Source organism: Chlamydomonas reinhardtii, chromosome 12 (genome assembly GCF_000002595.2).
Source record: "Chlamydomonas reinhardtii strain CC-503 cw92 mt+ chromosome 12, whole genome shotgun sequence".
NCBI classification, from domain to species: Eukaryota; Viridiplantae; Chlorophyta; class Chlorophyceae; order Chlamydomonadales; family Chlamydomonadaceae; genus Chlamydomonas; species Chlamydomonas reinhardtii.
The window spans coordinates 9,563,105-9,579,837 of record NC_057015.1 but is presented as its reverse complement, the minus strand read 5'-3'; the positions used below and the strand labels follow the sequence as shown (position 1 = coordinate 9,579,837).

Here is a 16,733-nt window from a genome sequence, read left to right as displayed (position 1 = left end):
AAAAAGACCAAACACGCGCTGTCGCCATTCGCGATCAGAATGCTCATACACTATGATTATGGTAAATATTGCTACGACTTCGGTCCTGGCCATAGTCGTTGACCACAGCTAGCCTGCCTTTGACCTCAGTCTCTGCTTTAAGAAACGGCCTCTAAAAAGGGACAAGTCACTGCTATAAGATCTTCATGCTTATGATTGATATGGATATTACACCCGGTGAGGCGGCGATTCGATGGTGGACGTGGCCGAGTGAGTGGATGGAGCCTGGGCTATGGGAGAAGGGCGGCGGTTGGTACCACGTTGCGTTGTGTATTATGTTGCCTCGGTTTGTTTGGTGGTCATGTGCGTGCCAACTGACCGCGCCACCCTGACTCGTGCAATTGCTGCTGGTGCGCTATCTTCCCGCCGCTGCGATTGCAGCCAACAGTCCAGCAAGCGCTCGGGCAATGTGGCCGCTGGTAATGGCCGCGTGTTCGCGCACACCGGCGTCAACCCTACGGTGGAGCCGGGGCTGAACGTCCCTGCAGTTGCCTTCAACGCCAGTACAGCGGCGGTGCTGTGGGAGCAGCCGGGGCTGGTGGTGAGATGACCACTTCCGCACAGTGTGTGGCGCTTGGCGCGTTTCAATGCACACAAGACTAAAAACCCAGGAGTCTTGAAAGCATCAGCGCTGCAATATTATCAGGCTACAAAGTGCATGTGCGGAGTGGCCAACGGATCTGCAGGGCTTCCGGGGAGGCTAACGAGTTGGGCTTGGCACCTCCCTAGCTAGGAGAGGTGGCGTGGCCCGTCAATCTTTGCAATGCGATCTGTAGGGGGACTATTTAACATCGTTCATTTCCATCCTATCATTGCCGCGCTCGCAGGGCTCGTGCGGTCCGGGCGGCATACATGCAGGTGCTGCCGCAGCGGGGCGCCGTGTTGCTGGGGCTGACCAGCTCGTGGGGCGGAGCCACGCCCCCATACAGGTAATTTTCGGCGGCCCGTTCGTTTCGGGCAGCGTGCGTCAGCGTGCGGGTTTGGGCCTAAGCCTGGACCGTGCCGATCTTGAATTGCGGAAACGGGTAGCCGGTGCATTGGCAATGCATGCCAGACGTATTGCACTCTGCCGAGGCATGTCATGGAGGCCGGGCGCGCCACGCGTTCTACAATCCGGACAAGTGCGTGTTCGCTTGATCTTACAGGTTCACATGCCCCGGCTGCTGTCCGCAGCTGTGGACCCTGCCCATGGGCGGCCGCTTCTGCGCCTCGACGCCCCAGTACCTGCCTGGTTCGGACCTGCTGCTGCTCGCCGCCCTGTCAGAGGACCGCAGATCACTGGAGCTCACGACTCTGCCCGCGGCCCTGGGCCGCACCTGCCCGCAGCGGCCCGCAGAGCAGGACACGGGTAGGTGGCTGGGGGCAGCGGGTGGATGGAGTTGGGTTCTGACACCCGCGCCGCCGCCATCGCCGCCTGGAGCGGCTGAGCCTGCTGGCTATTGCGGGCGGTGGGTGTGAGGCAGTTGGACGGCTTGTGAGCGGCACACAGGGACGTGACTGGACATGCTGTGATGGAAGTATGGAGGAATCCCTGGTGTGTTTACGGTCCCGACCACTATCCCGACGTGAGCTCTGCCGTGCCTCCTGCCCATACATGCCCTCACAACACTTCATACCCATACACAGTGACCAGCTGTCTCAGCTGCCCCTAGCTGACCCCGCCACTGACGGCGGGCGCGTGTACGCACAGGATAACAGAGGCATGGCCATTGCGGTGGACGTGCGCACTGATGGGTGCATGAGCGGCCACATGGCTGGCGCGCCGCACCGTACATCGCGCCGTACGTATGCCTCCTACTTCTCAAACCGAATGTGTGGTGCTGCTGCTCGCAGGCGCTGCGGCGTGGAAGTCTGCTGCGTGCGGTCTGGACTCCATCTGGCCGGGGTCCCCGCTGGTGTCGGGCGGCGTGGTGTACTTGATCTGTGCAACCTCGGTGAGCAGCGCTGGTTCGTGTGTGATGGGACAGTGTCAAGGCAGGTTGGTAAAGTCCCGTAGGGTGCAGCTGATTCCCAGAACCCAGCAGATGACAAACAATATGCAACGGCAGGGCAGGAGTACGCGGCCGGTCGAACGCCGGAGTTACTGTACCGACGAGTTGCTGGCTGGCTGGAATGCGCATTCCTCACGCTCCGGGCGCCCGGCCAGGCGATAGCACCACACAGACACACCGCAACGCCACACTCGCGAGGCAGTGCCGCATTCCCCTCATGTGAGCAGCGCTGGTGTGTGCATGTGCGCGGTATGAGCACGTGTGAGCACTGGTGCCACGGTAGTGAAGGGTCTGCTAGGTCTTTACCGCATGCTGCGCAAGATGCTGCGTGCTGTACGGTATCCTCGCCTGCGGTTCATCCTCCCTCGTGTCATGACATTTGCCCATAACATGATGCTTATGGGGCACGCCCCATGGATCGCTTGGCGGTCCGCTAGTGTGCCATTCGATTGGGCCAGGGCGTGCTGGGGAAGTGCAGCTAGCCAGAAACTTGGAACCGTGACGACCCGTGCGCAGAACTTGGTTCTGACCGCCATCCGGCGGGCCGCTGAGTGTACATCACATGCTTCTACACTGAATTATACCAGTGAGATTATAATACTGTTCACGTTATGTTGTTAGTTCAATAATGAACTGCGCTGCAGTTGCCAAGGGAATGTCCATTCGATTATACAAACTCAGGCCACAAATGCAACAGCTTATGATATTAGTCCTCGCGGCTATCACTATCTGCTGGCCTGCTGGCCGCGTCTCAGGTGGGCTGTCTGTGCGGGTGTGCTGCTACGCTGTTTCTGGCTGGCCTTAAAGAAATTGCCGCAACAGAGGCCCCCTTGCTTGATACATACCATTCGGCAGCAGCACAGGGACATAGGGAGCGGCGATGCTTGTATGGAACATTTTCCTTGCGAGCTCAGCGAGGCGTGGCGCACGTATGGAAATAGTCCAACTGCACAGATTCGTTGCAATTGGTTGCTGCCGCCGTGCAGCAAAACCATGCATGAACCGTGCTGGACGGACACACATTTCACCGTGACCGCCGCACGAGCCTGCACTATTCGTACAGTAGTAGTTTGGAGAGGGAACCCATACTTGTATAAAATCGCACTTTGGCAGAGCCGGGGCAGCTGATGCGTAAGGCGGTGCCATATTAGCGCGTCGCTTCAACGTCAATGATGACAGTGAAGCGACGCGCTGAAGCAGTGGCCCAATACATACAGCACCCAGCTCCACATGCTAGGCTCAGGTCCTGCTGGCATACACTGCGTTGCTTGAGAAGCGAGTGATGTGCTGATGTATGGCATGGGGTGTGCTGCCGAGGACCGTGGCACGCAACCAGTGTGTGTAGTGCGTGGGTGTTCTTGGTTGTGGCGGCATGTCGCCAGGAGTGATGCAGTACCGTATATCATACATCCCAGTATGCCCGTGCATCGATACTCGCAAACTTCCACAGGCCAGACGCCGCAGACCTGCTGGGTGTCGGTGGCGGAGAACGTCACCGGGCTAACCGGCATCGAGTACACACGCCCCGCCCGCGCCACAGGTGAGTAGGTGGTGGGTGGGTGGGGCCGGAGCAGGCGGCGCGGACTACCGTATGCTAGCATCATTCTGCACGTACGTACGTGCACATGTCGCTCTGTCCGCCAAGGCAGCCACGGCGTGCTCACGCACTATGCTCACCACTGCTTCATCTTTGCCACATATTGTGCGAGCGACCAATTAATAATGTGCCTGCATGCACACGCGCAGAGGCGGGTGGCGGCGAGCTGGTGTTGCTATCCCTGCGGCAGTCGCTGGTGGCTTACTCGGTGGCGCAGGGGCGGGTGGCGTGGCGGTTTGCCTGGCAGCCGCTGACGGAGGTGATGGCGGACGGCGACGTCTTCAGCTACCCCATACGGCAGGTGGGAGTGCGGAATACGGCGGTTCATGCAGGATAGTGGGGGGGGGGGGCTGGGTGCGCCGTCACTGGATGGGCGCCACCGCCGCCGACTGTCAGCTGCTGTGCCTGCCGGCTGATGGCTCAAGGCCATGGCTGCCATGGCTGCCGTGTGCTGGTCATGAGTTGCGGCTTCGTCCATTGTTTGCATGCGTAGTATGTAACCACCTGACGCATGTAGTGTCCACTTGCTCCAATTGCAGGACGGCGCTTGTCCCCTCGCACTGGATGAGTCGGCGGGTTTGGTGTACCTGGGTGCGGGTGACCGTGTGCTGTATGCGCTGGAGCTGGCCACGGGCCGCCAGCGCTGGTCGTGGCGCTCCAGCCAGGCGTTTGAGAGTGTGGTGTGCGGCGGCGGCCGTGTGCTGGCGTCCACGGAGGACTACCGGCAGGTGGGCCTGGACGGCGCCAGCGGGCAGCTGGTCTGGCAGCTGCAGTTCAGGAGGCTGTCGTCGCCGCAGACGGGAGTGTTTGAAGGCGTGCTGGTGCGGCCGGAGCAGAGCGGGTGAGTGCGGTCGCCGGGGGCGGCCGGTGGTGCAGACAATCTATCCATGTTGATTGACAGTAGTGCTGAAAGGGATCTGCTGGTCCACGGCGGTGCGTGCATGCGTGCAGGAGCCTATGGGGAATAAACTCTACTTCAGGACAGGTGCGTGCTGCTGCTGGAACAGGAAGTATTCATACCAATGGCAGGTTATCTGTCCTTTGGTGTGCTGGCGAGCAAATTTGCGACGGGCGGCGTGCAGTGGGCTTGCAGACACGGCTCTACCTCTAGCTTGAGTGGTGCGTGCTATGCAGGTGATGTGGTTGAAGGCGCCGCTGCGGAGGGTGCCAATAGTCAACTTCTTTGACGCCATGCCGTACGACCCCGACACCGGGCTGTTCTTCGTGTCGGATGACGCGGGTATGTGCTGCCGTGCATGTGTATGTAGTGCCGGGGGCGGCGGGTGTCGGGTGTCGGGTGGGCCCGCAATAGTTACGGCACGTATAGGACTTGTTCGACAGTGGTGTGCGTGCGTGTGAGTGTATTTTGTCGGGGTGCGTATGTGAGCAATAAGTCAGCAAAATATCTTTCGGCGTCCGTGTTACAGGCCCCGCGCAGCTTGTGCAATGTACACGCGTTCGGCACCTTTACTTCCTTTACTGCCCAACATGTGTGCACCCGCCCTGCCCTGCATTGTGCTTCCTGCTGTGGCCCCCAGGCTGGCTGTACGCGCTGCAGCTGCGGACCGGTGCGGTGGCCTGGGAGGCGGACGTGGCCAGGTGCGTGAGTGGCTGCTGGCTGGCTGGGTGGGCCGCGGCACGCAGACCACGCATCACCTGGAACAGCAGTTCGAGCGCTCCACCGCCTTTTCGAGACCACAAACCTATCACCTTGTATGTATGCGTGCTTGCCGCAGCCAACAGTCCAGCAAGCGCTTGAGTAATGTTGCCGCTGCTAATGGGCGCGTGTTCGCGCTCTCCAGCGTCAAGCCTCCGGGGGAGCCGGGGCCGAGTGCCCATGCAGTCGCATTCAACGCCAGTACAGGGGCGGTGCTGTGGGAGCAGTCGGGGCTGGTGAGTCGGCCACTTCCTCGCGGTGTGTGTGTGGCTTGGCGCGTCCCGCAAAGGCAGAGCGGCGGCTTGACACATGCCTGGCCCACCGGCGCGCGCACGGTTAGGCGCCACAAGGCGACGCCTCAGCAGGGCAGGCCAGGGATTGCTTGTTACAACCGGAAAACCTGTGTAAAAGCCTGCATTCATGGTTTGTCGCATCTAGTTGCGATTTGGGCATGTGCTCAATCGGTGTTAATAACCCAGATCCGGTCGGATGCTCGGCTGCCGTGCGCTCGCAGGGCTCGTGCGGTCCTGGCGGCATGCAGGTGCTGCCGCAGCGGGGTGCCGTGCTGCTGGGCCTGACCAGCTCGTGGGGAGGAGCCACCTGGCCCATACAGGTGCGGGGCGGGGTGGCGCAGGCAGGCAGCGGCCGCTTGGTGGGCATGCCGGTAACTTGTGTTCCGCTGCCACTCGCCCCATCGGCTGTTGCGCCATCCAGCATCATTTCCTCTACAGTGTGATGACCTTTCAAAATTGACACATGCCTCGTTATGGTTGACGCCGTCGCCTGCCTGCTGCATGGTTTGAATGGGTGCAGTACACTGCAGCGGACGAAGCCACTGGAGCCACCGTAAGTAGACGGGCTGTTGCTGATGATCAAGTTTGCAAAACAACCGATAGTCGCTGATGACCATGTTGGTCGTCGCCATTGACCCACATACGCCCTGATCCTGCACGTGCAGCTGTGGACCCTGCCCATGGGCGGCCGCTTCTGCGCCTCGACGCCCCAGTACCTGCCTGGTTCGGACCTGCTGCTGCTCGCCGCCCTGTCAGAGGACCGCAGATCACTGGAGCTCACGACTGTGCCCGCGGCCCTGGGCCGCACCTGCCCGCAGCGGCCCGCAGAGCAGGACACGGGTAGGTGGCTGGGGGTAGCTGCTTATGTGGGGATGAGGGGGCACCGCGCGCAATGTGGTGCTGCATGTCCAATGCGCTTCATACCGCCCCACCGACCCTCAGATGCTGGCGCTTCGACACCCCCATCGCCGCCTCTGATGCCGCCCGCGCCGCCGCCACCGCCGCCTAAAGGGCCTGCCGACTACTGCTGGCGGTGGGTGTGTTAGCTTTTAGCGATGGTAATTGCCCCGACCACTATCCAGCCCCCAGCCCTACGTACTGCATAAACACACGCGCACTGCACAAACACACAGACACACACACACACACACATGGGTAACTTTCGGCGCCCAAACGTGCTTGTTTCGCGTGACGTCCCGTCCGGGCGATACTACAGAATGTCACTATCTTGGTGGTATCCTGGCACCAGAAAGGGGTACCTTGCGGTGTCAGGGACCGGGCTGTGGGGCTCATAGCGCCTCGGGTGTGCCTGAGCCACGTACGTCGTTACCCCTCTTCTGCACGTGACACTTGCACTTCCTCTTCTCGGGGCGGGCGGGGCGGGCGGAACGTCGTGGAGGCTGGCTCCGTCGCCCAGTACCACTTCGCATCTCATCACGGCTACTGTCTCCAGCTGCTGGACGCTTGCTTGGACCCGGCACTTTGCGATGCGGCATGGCGCACCGTGGACCCCACCCAAGCCCCCGCCTGTTGGACTCGCCTTCTGCCGGTCATGCCCCAACCTGTCCAATTCTGTGCCGCGTGCAGCCTCAGTCGCGTGTCTTAGTCCCCGTGCCTTCTCCACGTTTCCTCGCTCTAACAGCTTATTTGCACTCTTATACTCTGAAGTCCATTTCCTTTCACTCAGCGGGCTTGGGTTGGGCTGCGTGTTTCGGTTTGGTGCTCTTGCTCGCCGCCATGATTGTCGTCGTCGCCCCTGACTCGCTGTGCCCTTTGCCTATCCGTTGTTGTCGCCTGCCTTGGTCATAGGTGAACCTGGCTACGACCAGTGGGCGGGCGACTAGGACTAGCCGTGCCCGGGAAAGTGGGAAACTATTTAGGTAGGCCCCATGCAGGGACAGCAACCTTGGGATCGCGTGGCCCTCACACGCACACACATACACACGCACACGCACATACAACACACACATACACACACACACACACACACACACACACACACACACACACACACACACACACACACACACACACACACAATCCTGGTGCGCGCCTGGGAAACACGACCAGCAGCTGACGGCGCTGCAGTCGACTGGCTAGCCTGGGTGCGCGCAGACCTGGCCCCGACCGACAGCCGCCAGCGGCGCCGCGGACCCATGCTAAGGGCGCTAGATAGAGAGCCTGCTGCTGCGGGACACCCCGGAAACCTGGCTGGAGGCAGCGCGGGCGCCAGCGGCGCAGCCAGCCCATTCACGCGCGTGGTCGTGCGCACCATCATGCCGAGCATGGGATGGTGCCGCCTGCTCGGCACGGAATCCGTCAAAGTGCCCCTGGCAAAGCCGTCAGTACGCATGGCTACGTCCGTGCAGCTGGACGGCATCGTCGCCGCACGGCGAGCTGGCCTGCACGAGGAGTACAAGCGCGCAGCACAGGGCCTGCCACCCCACAGGACCTGCCGGAGGCAGCGGCAGCCGCACTTGACAGTGTCCGGGGCACTCTGGCGCGTCTGTGGCAGAAGACAGAGCGCTGGGTGCCGCGCCATATAGAGACGCTGTGGCGGCTGGCCATCGACGCTGTGCTGCTACCAGGCAACTCCCACATGCCAGTAGTGGCACGGCGCAAGCCATGTGGCTGCGGGCAGTATGGCCATGGTCACGCTGAGGCAGGCCCAGCCGCCGTCCTGCCCCCGCCACGGCAGCACCTCTTCTGGGACTGCGCGGTGGCCAAAGCAGTGATGGCGTAAATCAACGCGCACAGTCCGGAGATTTCGCCCATCGGCCAGGCGCAGCTCTCGCTTGTGCAGGCACCTCTGGGCAATCAGCAGTTTGTTTGGGATGTGGCGATGATGGTGGCGCTGTCCGCCATGGAGCATTGCCAGGTGCGGCTGCGCGGGATGCCGCGCGTTGCGGCCGCCCAACGAGGTATGGAAGCGGTGATGGCAGCAGCGAACACTTGCGCCGCGGAAGCAACAGCAACGATGCGGATTCCGACCCGGATGAAGGTCCCGCCTACAAAGCTGACGCCGGCAGTGATGCCTATGAACCCAACTGCTGGTGTCCGGTCGCGCGGTCGTGAATGTTTTGTTGCGACCGCTACAAGTTGCACATATGGGCGTTTCTGCAAGGGCTGGGAGGGCGTGGACCCCACGCACCCAATCCCTGCGGTGGTGAATGGGGAGCCGCTTTGCGCACTGGCGCAAGCATTGGAGCCGAAGGCTTGAAGAGGGAGCGCGTCGAAAAGCCGTCACTGAGCGCGTCGAAGAGCCTTCATTGATTTGACGTTCAAATGGGGCCCAGCGGTCATGGGATGGGGGCTTCGAGGCTAGTGGGTTTTGGTTGGGTGCTTGGGTGCGCAGGGGCTGTGGGGCTTTAGGGGTGGTTAGGTGCTGGAGCACCTCCGGCCTCGTGGCTTGGACCGGGGGCCGAGTGGCCAAGACGCGTTTGTGGCTGCCCATAGGCTAAGTCTGCCCTCGGCGTCGTGTGCTGCTGGCTGGGTTGAGGTTGTGGTCATATGAGGCTGCGAGGGTCGCAAGGTTGCGCGTGCGTGTTTCCGGGTGGTTGGCGTGCTTGTTATGCGTTCTGTCGTTTGGTGTCTGCTGGGTGTTTGCCTTGAGGTGGATCACCCGCTGGGCCCTGCGGCATTCTGGCCAGGACTGAAGTTGCTGACATCACTGGTATGGTCCAGGGTTGGTGCGTTACTTCCGGTGGAATCCAGAGCAGGTGTGCACTCTGGGCAGGAGGTGCACGTGGTGGCGGCTGTGTGAGCCTGGTGTGCCTCGCTGTCGCTGGTTGTCCCGAGTACTCAATCACGGGACTTGAGGACGCAACCGTGGAAATTGTAATCGCACACACACACATTTCGTTTAAAAACACACATATACACACACATCACGGTGTCTACTCTTTCCCCTTTTGTCCCCTTGTGCTCCTAAAATACCTCACCCACTCCTGCCCATGCCCTCACAACTCCACGTATCCATACACAGTGCCCAGCTGTCTCAGCTGCCCCTAGCTGACCCCGCCACTGACGGCGGGCGCGTGTACGCACAGGATAACAGAGGCATGGCCATTGCGGTGGACGTGCGCACTGGTGGGTGCATGAGCGGCCACATGGCTGGCGCGCCGCACCGTACATCGCGCCGTACGTATGCCTCCTACTTCTCAAACCGAATGTGTGGTGCTGCTGCTCGCAGGCGCTGCGGCGTGGAAGTCTGCTGCGTGCGGCCTGGACGCCTTCTGGCCCGGGTCCCCGCTGGTGTCGGGCGGCGTGGTGTACTTGATCTGTGCAACCTCGGTGAGCAGCGCTTGTGTGTGCATGTGCGCGGTGTGAGCACGTGTGAGCACTGGTGCCACGGTAGTGAAGGGTCAGACGGGAGCACAGGCACGCTGAGCCACACAATTATTTGCGCGCACGTTTGTCCATCCCTGCTTGTTGTTCGCAGCGCGTGCTCGCGCTCAACGCCACTACCGGCCGGCTGCTGTGGCGCACCCGGCCTATCTGTCAGATGCCCCACGTCAAGCCCGACCGCACCTGCACACCCTTCGGCTCGTACGGCCATCCGGACATCTCACACCGTCTGGGTCTGGTGTACTTTGGCGGACCAGACCGCTCCTACTACGCCTTTAACATCACTACAGGTGCGTGACGTGCTGGGCTGGGCGGGTTAGGGCTGCCGGGGCGGGGCTGCTGGGGATGGGTTGCTGGGGGCAGCTGGGGCTGCTGCTGGGGGTGGCGTCGTGGTGCGTGTCGGATGTTAGAATCGACACTGTGTGTGTGCATGCGTGTGCGTGCGGGTGACGTCGTGGGACTGCGTTTGCGGGAGGATGGCTCGCGCCGGGGCAGTGTGCACGCGCACGTCTGCTTGGGAATGGTTACGAATCCTGGATTTATTCCTGGGCACCTGGGTTTGTTGTTGGTAGTTAGTTTCGGACACCGGTTGTGGCCTGCAATTATTCGGGGTCCCGCGCGTTTCGTCAGCCTGCCTGTGCGTTGGCCCTCGGGCGAGGGTGCGCCCCTCGGGGCAGCCCACCGCTGTGCCCAGCCAGCAGTGTCGCATGCAGCAGCTCTGCCGCACCCTCACGCTGCACGTCAGGCGGTGGTAGCACTCTGGGAACCTAGCTGCTTCAGGCTTGCTTCAGGCTAGCTTCAGGAAAATGACCCTAGTCAAGGCTTCAGGATGCTTGCTTCAGGGAAGAGACCATATCAGGAAAACGTTGAAGCACTTCAGGAAAGGGCCTGAAGCACCGACACCCTGAAGCCCTCTGTCACCCGCCCCGCAACCGGTGTTCATCAGAGGTGTCTACAGACACCGAACTGTTATCCCCATTGTCATGTCGATCAAGCACTCTCACCTCCACTGCACCGAGCACCACATGCCCATGTCCTCGTCATAACCTGAATACCTGCAAGCCTGCCGTGTCAGCAGCTGTGTGAGCAGTGAGCAGTGCGCAAGCGATGTTAGAGCATCTTGACTGTGGACTGCAAGCCAGGCAAAAACAGGCAAAAACACCCCCGAGCAAGTAGGCCTCAAGTCCTTGCGAAGAATTCCATCCAACAAATGATTCAGACGCACTAAGGGACATGGGCATATACTTAGCTTGCAAGAGGCTTGAGGTCAGCGACGAAGACGACCGCTTTGACCGAGTTGTAGCCAGCTCCACAGGTCGTTCACAAGCACGGAGCATATCTACATTTGGTTATCACAACTTCCTTCATAGCTTTGATTATTAAAGAACCATCCAGATCAAGACAGCGTCGGGGGTAATGATAAAGGCTCGCCCAATTATTGCTTGACTGCATGTATGTGTTTACAGGGACATATTGAAGTAAATATGTTGAAGAATACAGTAGTGTGCAGCAAGTGGACTCCGTCTGGGACTTCAGTAGCTCGGTGCTGCTGAGTCCCATGCAGCACGCCGATGCGGAAGGGCAACACCCATGCAGCCTACTTCATTTCCCGCGCATGGCCTGCATGCCATCCTTGCCCGAGTGTCTGGTGCCTTCCCATGACGCCGGTGCTGCGTTTAGGATGGAGCAGCCTCGCACCGGTGGTGTAGGGGGGGCGTGTGTGTGCTGTGTGTGGTGGTCATCAGTAGTGGCGGGTTTTACGGTCTGTGCGTATGCAGGGGAGGCAAGCCATCACCCTCCAGCGTTCATAGATAGCTGGTTATAGCCTATATCCCACAATGCACGAGTTGGGGGGCGGGCAGGCCCACGCTGGTGGTGGCAATGCCTGGTGTGGGTGCCGTCACCCTTTTTGGCATGCCCCATGCCAAAAAGGGTGACGCCCAGACGGGGGGCCACTGGTGTTGTGTCAGGCCGCCTGCACCCCCTAATTCTCACGCATGACATGCATGCCATCCTTGCCCGAGTGTCTGGTGCCTTCCCATGTCGCCGGTGCTGCGTTTAGGATGGAGCAGCCTCGCACCGGTGGTGTAGGGGGGGCGTGTGTGTGCTGTGTGTGGTGGTCATCAGTAGTGGCGGGTTTTAGGGTCTGTGCGTATGCAGGGGAGGCAAGCCATCACCCTCCAGCGTTCATAGATAGCTGGTTATAGCCTATATCCCACAATGCACGAGTTGGGGGGCGGGCAGGCCCAAGCTGGTGGTGGCAATGCCTGGTGTGGGTGCCGTCACCCCAACCCGGGTTCACTTCAGTTTGGGGCACCGTCCCAAAACTGCACAACCTTTGGACCTGTGTTTAGTCGTGGTAGTACAGTCCGACGTGGAAACCAACCTTACCTACCCCCCGCCGACACGCCTGTCGTGTCAGATTCACCGTCCGACAGTACTACCACTGCCGTACGGCCCTTCCCGTGCGGGGGGTCATGGGGGTGGGCCGGGGGGGTTTCACGACGCCAAACTGGTCTCCCCTGAGTCCCCCACGCTCTCAGCCCCTCCGTACATGTAGTAATGACTTGCTGGTCAAGTGGGAGGGCGGTCCACGCTCGCCTGAGGTCGAAATGGGCGGGTTTTGGCCCGCCAGCCATGCACCCGATGGGCGCGTGTCGGTCCGATCGGGCCAAAGTGTGCTGGAGAGAGCAGTAACTCACTCAATATGTTATTTAGATACCCAATATTGCACTGGAATGTACCCCGGGACAAAATGCGAGGCTCTGCCGACCAGCAATTTCGCGACCGGAGTCCCTCACACCGCCACATTTTCAATGCTCTATCATTGCCGTGTCTATTATTGACTATACGGAGCACTTTGCACGGCTTTTCAAGGGCTAAACGCTGCCCTTCGTGCACGTTGTCGCGGCATGTCGCTGCATTTTGCGAGCTCGGTGAGCGGACAGGCCGCTCCAGGGACTAAAACAGCAAGTCATAACATATAAACGTCATGTATAAGCATTAGACAAGGTTTGGTCTTTGGACGGTGCGGCGTGTATGGGCACGCCCCCGAGTGAACCCGGGTTGCGTCACCCTTTTTGGCATGCCCCATGCCAAAAAGGGTGACGCCCAGACGTGGGGCCACTGGTGTTGTGTCAGGCCGCCTGCACCCCCTAATTCTCACGCATGACATTCATGCCATCCTTGCCCGAGTGTCTGGTGCCTTCCCATGTCGCCGGTGCTGCGTTAAGGATGCAGCAGCCTCGCGCCGGTGGCGGGGGGGTGCACCGTTAGTGCACACCGTCAGCCCTTGATCAATCGATGTATCATTTTCCCACGTTGGCACCAGACAAAGCATAAGCATGTCATTGTGCATAGAATGTAGCAATATTGATGTTGGTTTGATTGCAAACAGACCCCTGACCTGAAGCAATGTTCCTGAAGCGCGGCATCTTGTGCGAGGCTGGGCCCGACAGCAAGAAACGTGCCCGAGAGCAGCATTCATGTACTCATTTGTTACAAAGCTTCATCACAAAGAACATAGTGGGACTAGCGGTTGATGTACGGTGAATGTCGCGCACATTCTCTTGTTTCTTGCCAACACCTGTGACAGCACAAAATGCAAAGACACAATGCAACAGGCAGCTGCAGTAGGCTGTGCAAATGTCATGCTTCCGGCCTGTTGCCAGTGCCAAACCTGAAGCCTGAAGGTGACGGTTCACTACACCTGAAGCAGCCCTGAAGCAGCCCTGAAGCGAAAGTCGGGTTCCTGAAGCCCCGGCCATTCCCCGAGTGTAGTCAGCTGCATCCCTCCCACGGCTGCCTGCAGGCGAGGAGGTTTGGAACTACTACGAGGTGGGTGACGGTGTGGGGCAGCGGGGTCGTTCGTGCTATGGCAGTGCCTCGGCATTGCAGTCTGTTGCTGCCCGCGGTGCCTTCCCTGACGCTGCTGTCACACGCGCAGGACAACACGCTAGCGACCTACGGCTCCTCTGTGGGGCTGCTGGACGGGCTGCTGTATGCCGTGGCTATCGCGGACAATGAGGTCGACATGAAGCTGTTGGCGCTCAACGCGACAGACGGCATGTGAGTCTGGCTAGCTGGCTAGTTTGTGTCGCGCGAAGTAAGGCGCACATCTGTCGCGGGCGCATGCTGGTCGCGGCTTGTCTGCCTGCGGCTGCTGGTTGGGCAGCTCTAGCCCTGATGACATGGTGTGTGACGGTGTGGCCCGCCCGGCCGCATGCAGGTTGGTGTGGTCGCGGCTAGCGAGCGGAGCAACCCGTGACAACGGTGTGCTGCAGTTCGTGAATGGTGCGTGCATGCATATGTGTTCAGCTACGTACATGACTACATGTATGAGTGGTAGCCGGTGAGGGATCCAGGGCGGGGGTGTGCCTGGCGCAACGGTACCTAGCGATTCATTCCGCGCCCCGGCCTCTAGTCAAGTTAGGCGGGTTACCGATCTATGCGTGCGCGCTCCTTGCCTCCCCCGGCCAGGCACTCTGGCTGTGGGCACCTCGGGCGGCGAGCTGCGGCTGTTCAGTGTGGTGAGGAAGGGGGTTCACATTCATGACTAGTTAAGGGGGGCGGGGGGGGGGCGGACACAATGGGTACGGGCCTAGTCGCGGAAGGCGCAGTTGGGGCCTGGATGCACAGTGGGAGTAGAGCAGCAGTGCGTAATAAATAGGCTTTCCATACACGTGGTCTTTTGCTGGCCACACCGCTTTACCTCATATCTGGCAAACCCACTTCGACTCATTGGCTTCGCCCCGCCTTGCCTGCCGCGCCAGGGGCTGGAGGGCGGTGACATGGTCTGGAGCATGCCCGCCACTAGCAGTCCGTGAGTGGGCTTTAAACAGTAACTCATTGTGTCTGCAGTTACAAATGCAGTTTACCCAGCCACGCGTGCCATCAGGCCTTACTGCACCCTGCTATGGGTGCCTGCTGCTTGGCCATCGCGCTACCACATCCACTGACCACCACTTCCGTGAATACCTCCTGCAAACACATACAGTATTAGCGGTGTGGAGCGGCATGGCGACACGCTGTATTTTGGCGATGGAGACGGCTGGGTTCGGGCCGTGTCCATCTCCCGCACCGCCTTGTTGTGGGAGGTGTCGACAATGGACTTGCCGGAGCTTGAGGGATTGCCTGTGCCGATCAACGTCATACAGCCACGGGTAAGCGGGTATCGGACATTCCAGCAGTGTGCCGCGACAAGCAGCCCACCGCTGCTATGCGCTCGCAGGTCGTGCCCAGCGAGCTACTGTGCTTCTCCTGCTTGTGAGGGGCCGCAGTTTTACACTCCCTGTACTCCACCACCGCAGCCCGTGTACTCCCAAGGCCGGCTGTACGTAACGTGTGTGGCTGGACTGCTGGTGATGGATGCGGCCACGGGTGAGCGAGGTAGAGATTGTGTGAGGCGGCTCCAGGGAACCGGACACACAGCCGGCATGCAGTAGTAGTCGTGGTGGTACGTGCAACACGTTACGTCCAGCTATGCAAGTTGGTCTTCAAAGCCGGCATGTATCTCACCCATTTCCCGCCTCTTGCCCTGCACAGGCAAGGTGCTGTGGGCGGACCTCAGTCAGCGCAGTCTGGCGTCCCCCCTGGTCATTGAGCGGCCTGAGGGGGCGCAGGTAGTGATTGGGCAGTACCTCGATAAACTGGTCTCACTATCTCCCAACTGCAACGCTGCTGGCCGCGGTGCGACAACCCTCACGTTCCTCAACTCGCCTCCACCACCTCCGCGGCCGTCGCCGCCTTCACCGCCGTTGTCTCCTCCATCTCCTCTCACCATGGACCCACCTCCTCCCACTCCACCGCCAGCTTCCTTTCCAACACCCGCCACCTCTTCTCCTGCACCAGTCCCCAGCCTTGCCCCCGCCGTAAACGCCACGACGTGCCCCGTGTGCCCCCTACCAGCGGCCAAGTGCAATGCTGTTCCCTCTCCGAACGGCAACTCGAACCGCCTGCGTGTGTCCCTCGGCCTGAGCGGTGTCTCTGCCAAGGCCCTCAAGGCGGACAGCAAGGCACAGGCCGGGCTGGCAGCCGCGGTGGATAAGGTGGCAGGTGGCAGTGGGGTGCGTGTGGAGGTGGAGTCTGTGTCTCCACCTGGCGGCGGCAGTAGCGGTGCGTTGGCGGTAGTGCGGCTGCGTGTGGAGGTGCAGGGCGGCAGTGGGCGTGTTGCAGACGTGGTTGGGGCTCTGGAGGCGTCGATGCTGGAGGGCAGAGGCAGCAGTGTGGGGGGTAGCTCCAACTCCAAGGTGCCTGTGTCGACCATGCAGGCGGCACTTGCAGTGGCGGCGGTTGGCGGCAGGGGGCAGCAGCAGGCACTAGCAGCTGCACGCGTGCGCACACTTGTGGTAGTGCGTGACGAATAGTGCTAGATATGGGTGCTTGAGGTGATGGACTGGCCGCTGAAGTGGGTTCGGGAGCTAGTATGCGTTACGGTACACTGCTCCCACGAAGAAAGCAAGGTCTTGATGTGTACGGCATGCATGCAAAAGGTATGACAAAATGCGGTCCCCTGGGGATGTGTAATTCATATGCTGACGCTTAGTAGCGGGCCGTGTGCTAGTTTTGCAGACGCGAGGCTGATGGAGGTTCATGGTGAGTTGCAGCAAGCGTGTGTGTTGCTTGCAGGCGTGTTGCGGCTCGGGGGGGCTTCCGTGCACAAGTCATGAGGGCCGTGTTTCGAGTTGTTACTTGTTGTCTTAGCTGCTCAAAGGATACGGTGATGGCGCACTGCACACCTGCGGCCCTGGTCCCGGGGTCCAGTGTAGCTGTCAGCTCGTAGCGCTTGCTGTACACGCGCAGGAGCCCAC

General features: G+C 60.5%; 2 protein-coding genes across 3 annotated transcripts; both read left to right on the top strand.

Annotated features, from left to right (window-relative positions):
• Positions 1–60: 60 nt before the first annotated feature.
• CHLRE_12g547727v5 (uncharacterized protein) lies at positions 61–2,604 on the top strand. Of its 2 annotated transcripts, XM_043068913.1 has the most exons (6): positions 61–249; positions 421–580; positions 867–968; positions 1,213–1,387; positions 1,873–1,973; positions 2,018–2,604. In XM_043068913.1, the coding sequence occupies exons 1-6, from the start codon at positions 233–235 to the stop codon at positions 2,033–2,035; spliced, it is 573 nt and encodes a 190-aa protein (XP_042919254.1). In that variant the 5' UTR covers positions 61–232; the 3' UTR covers positions 2,036–2,604. The 2 variants fall into 2 exon arrangements, with proteins under 2 accessions (XP_042919254.1, XP_042919255.1); XM_043068912.1 differs by having other exon boundaries at positions 1,185–1,387; positions 1,873–2,604.
• Positions 2,605–2,650: 46 nt separating this feature from the next.
• Positions 2,651–16,732, top strand: CHLRE_12g547302v5 (uncharacterized protein). The gene is made up of 23 exons (XM_043068903.1): positions 2,651–2,785; positions 3,481–3,570; positions 3,777–3,928; positions 4,167–4,468; positions 4,579–4,612; positions 4,762–4,867; positions 5,166–5,226; positions 5,364–5,520; positions 5,799–5,897; positions 6,098–6,130; positions 6,243–6,417; positions 6,520–6,610; positions 9,563–9,666; positions 9,770–9,870; positions 10,019–10,214; positions 13,736–13,761; positions 13,871–13,992; positions 14,153–14,217; positions 14,404–14,453; positions 14,697–14,746; positions 14,921–15,086; positions 15,234–15,303; positions 15,469–16,732. Exons 1-23 carry the CDS (start codon positions 2,719–2,721, stop codon positions 16,287–16,289), a joined length of 3,138 nt encoding a protein of 1,045 aa, XP_042919253.1. The 5' UTR covers positions 2,651–2,718; the 3' UTR covers positions 16,290–16,732.
• The last annotated feature ends 1 nt before the right edge of the window (position 16,733 follows it).